The following is a 2,500-nucleotide window of genomic DNA, read 5'->3' as shown; positions in this document are numbered from 1 at the left end:
CTTAACTGGACTCTAAATGAACTAATCAAAATAAACAGGAAAACGAGAAAAATAATGACAGAATTTAGGATGCACTAACCAAAATCTGACAAAGAAAGATTATATATATATATATATATATATATATATATATATATATATACATACAACGTATCGAAGGTGGTAGAGAGAGGCTTTATACAGCTAGAAAACTATCACAAAATAACTATCATAGAACATTAAAAATACCTACCCCAGAAGCAAGGAAAGCTAATTAACCACAAAACGCTAATAAAGCAAAAAATTGCTTTCTGTCTTTAAGGAAGCTAACGAACACAAAACAGAAGTCATCTTACCTAACAACTATGAAGAAAATAGAAAAATCAACAAAAGCTGTAAAACAACTGAAATCCAAACTAAAACTTTATTATTTGAAAAGGGTGATCTCATCCCGAAATAATTTAGGATCATTCAACAACGCATCCAACATAATACGAAACTTTTCTACGTGGTTTTATTTATTGGCATAACCTTACATATTTTGCCTTATTTATTACCGGCTCATTTTTTTTCAAGTATGTATATAATTTTCACACATTACGAAGCTTCAAGCAAATTACAATAATTGTTTAATAATAATAACAATAATAATTCTTGTTAAGAGTATTATTTGATAATAATTGTAATGATATTTACCAGTTCGGCGTTGTGGTTCACTAAAGCGTAATATTTCTTCCTGGTAAAAACAGGGTTTAAATCATCTGCATCAAGAACTGTGAAGTTTATTGTTGCTGTATCATTGAGTTTCTTTTGGTTTACACCTTCTGGCTGGTCCTAAAGGGATAAACAATGAATCGGTCAACAAATTATATGAAATGAAGGAGAAATAAATCAAAATTTACAAGCAAAAACTACACAAAATAATACAAAATCCATAAGGTGAAATGTCTCTTAGATGAGGAGGGGGGAGGGAAACCTAGTGGCAGTTTTTAACAACTCTCAGGAGAAAGCAGAGTAATTTCAAGTATTTAAAAATAATCATTCGAAGTTAATGCATGTGTTTAGAAATTCTGATGGTTGTTTTGGAGCAAGAAGGACAATTACAGTCATGTTTCGCTCTACACAGAAGTCATCAGCAGAATTCAATCTAGCCAAGTTTACTCGATGAGATTACAGATTTTTACATCAACAAAAATACTTACGAATAAATTTCGAACATAGTAATTTGCATAATTGAAAATAAAAAGAACAAATGACATTAATTTGGATAGATAAGCAAGAGTGAAATTCTGAAACCGCCGTGTTTTCTGGATATATTTATTCTTTTTTTACTGAGAGATCAGAATTCTTAGTAACACTCACATTCTTTAAACGAACGGATTAATTTAAAATCTAAATATATTTTTTCTTATTATATACGATCTTCCTTCTATTAAAAATAAACAGGAGACTTATGTTTTAAACGTGTAGTAACAAATGTTCAATAATTGAGTTGAGGACTGTTCAAATGTCGGAAACGTCTCATGCTGTCGTTATTCATTATTACAAATATTCATGTTTGTCATTATTCAGAAGAGATACATTCTAGGAACTCAAAAATGTAGTTTAATAAATGTTGTATAATTACTGTTTATCAAAATATAATTTTTCGTATTAAATACTCAGAATATGAATTTTGCGAATTGGTAGAACCGTTAGGGTGTTGGCCAGAGTACCTTGCGGTGTGTGTTCGCGGATTTTGGCGTGTTGAATTCAAAGAACACCGGAGTTAATTCTTTGTTCTGTTTATCCCATATGATATGCAGCACGTAGTTTTGTTGTGTCCATGCATCCTATATGATACACATACCTCGTTTATTCAACCATCAGGATTGCTTGCGACTCACGAAAGAAAAGCCTTATATTATATAAAAAAAACAGGCTCACTAAAATTCTGAGACAAACTTATGAGAATGTTTTGGGCAGGTAAAGGGTTAAGAGTGCCTCTTATCCATATGGGGTCGCTAAAGTGTCAAACAAGTATTGAGTTCAATACTAATGTTTTCATTCTCTCTCTGTACCACGTTGTCATGAGGTCGTGGGACAAAGATGCCTTCACAAAGTCGTTTCTCCAGATGTGAAGCAGGCGGAGTTTAGTAATTTTTTTCTCATAGCCAAGAAAAAAAAAAATGACCAGTAACTGGAATTGTCCAAAAAGTGACCGAAGGCGCATGCAACACAAAGCTTAAAACAAAGAATACTTAGTTGGACGAGAACAGAGCACGTGCGTGTGTGTTTGTAACTATTTGTGGGTGCAGTTGTGTGCGTGGATGTAACTGCTTGTGTCTGTGTCGTGTTCCAGTGTTTGTTGCATTGAAGCCTGCATATACGAAATGTACTGTAGAAAGCGTCGTGTGTGTGTTTCCATGCGTTATATCTTAATAGATAACGATATTGTTCTCTAAGTTTATGACGCACAAATACACATCAAAACACACACACCAAATGCACACGCACCTATATACGCAGAATTAGATGGATA

The 2,500-nt window shown here is 32.9% G+C and overlaps 1 protein-coding gene across 17 annotated transcripts in view; it reads right to left on the bottom strand.

Moving 5' to 3' along the window:
- LOC106873992 (protocadherin-15-like) overlaps window positions 1–2,500 on the bottom strand; it is a 717,162-nt gene that overhangs the window by 210,339 nt on the left and 504,323 nt on the right. For all 17 annotated transcript variants that reach the window (XM_089337514.1, XM_089337513.1, XM_089337507.1 and 14 more), the window contains one exon: window positions 676–813. In XM_089337514.1, the coding sequence (XP_089193640.1) occupies window positions 676–813 (138 nt within the window). The remainder of the gene's footprint in view (window positions 1–675; window positions 814–2,500) is intronic.

This window comes from Octopus bimaculoides, chromosome 19 (genome assembly GCF_046866305.1).
Source record: "Octopus bimaculoides isolate indiv1 chromosome 19, ASM4686630v1, whole genome shotgun sequence".
Classification (NCBI taxonomy): Eukaryota; Metazoa; Mollusca; class Cephalopoda; order Octopoda; family Octopodidae; genus Octopus; species Octopus bimaculoides.
Note: the sequence above shows the minus strand (reverse complement) of the source record. Positions and strands in the feature narration are given on the sequence as shown.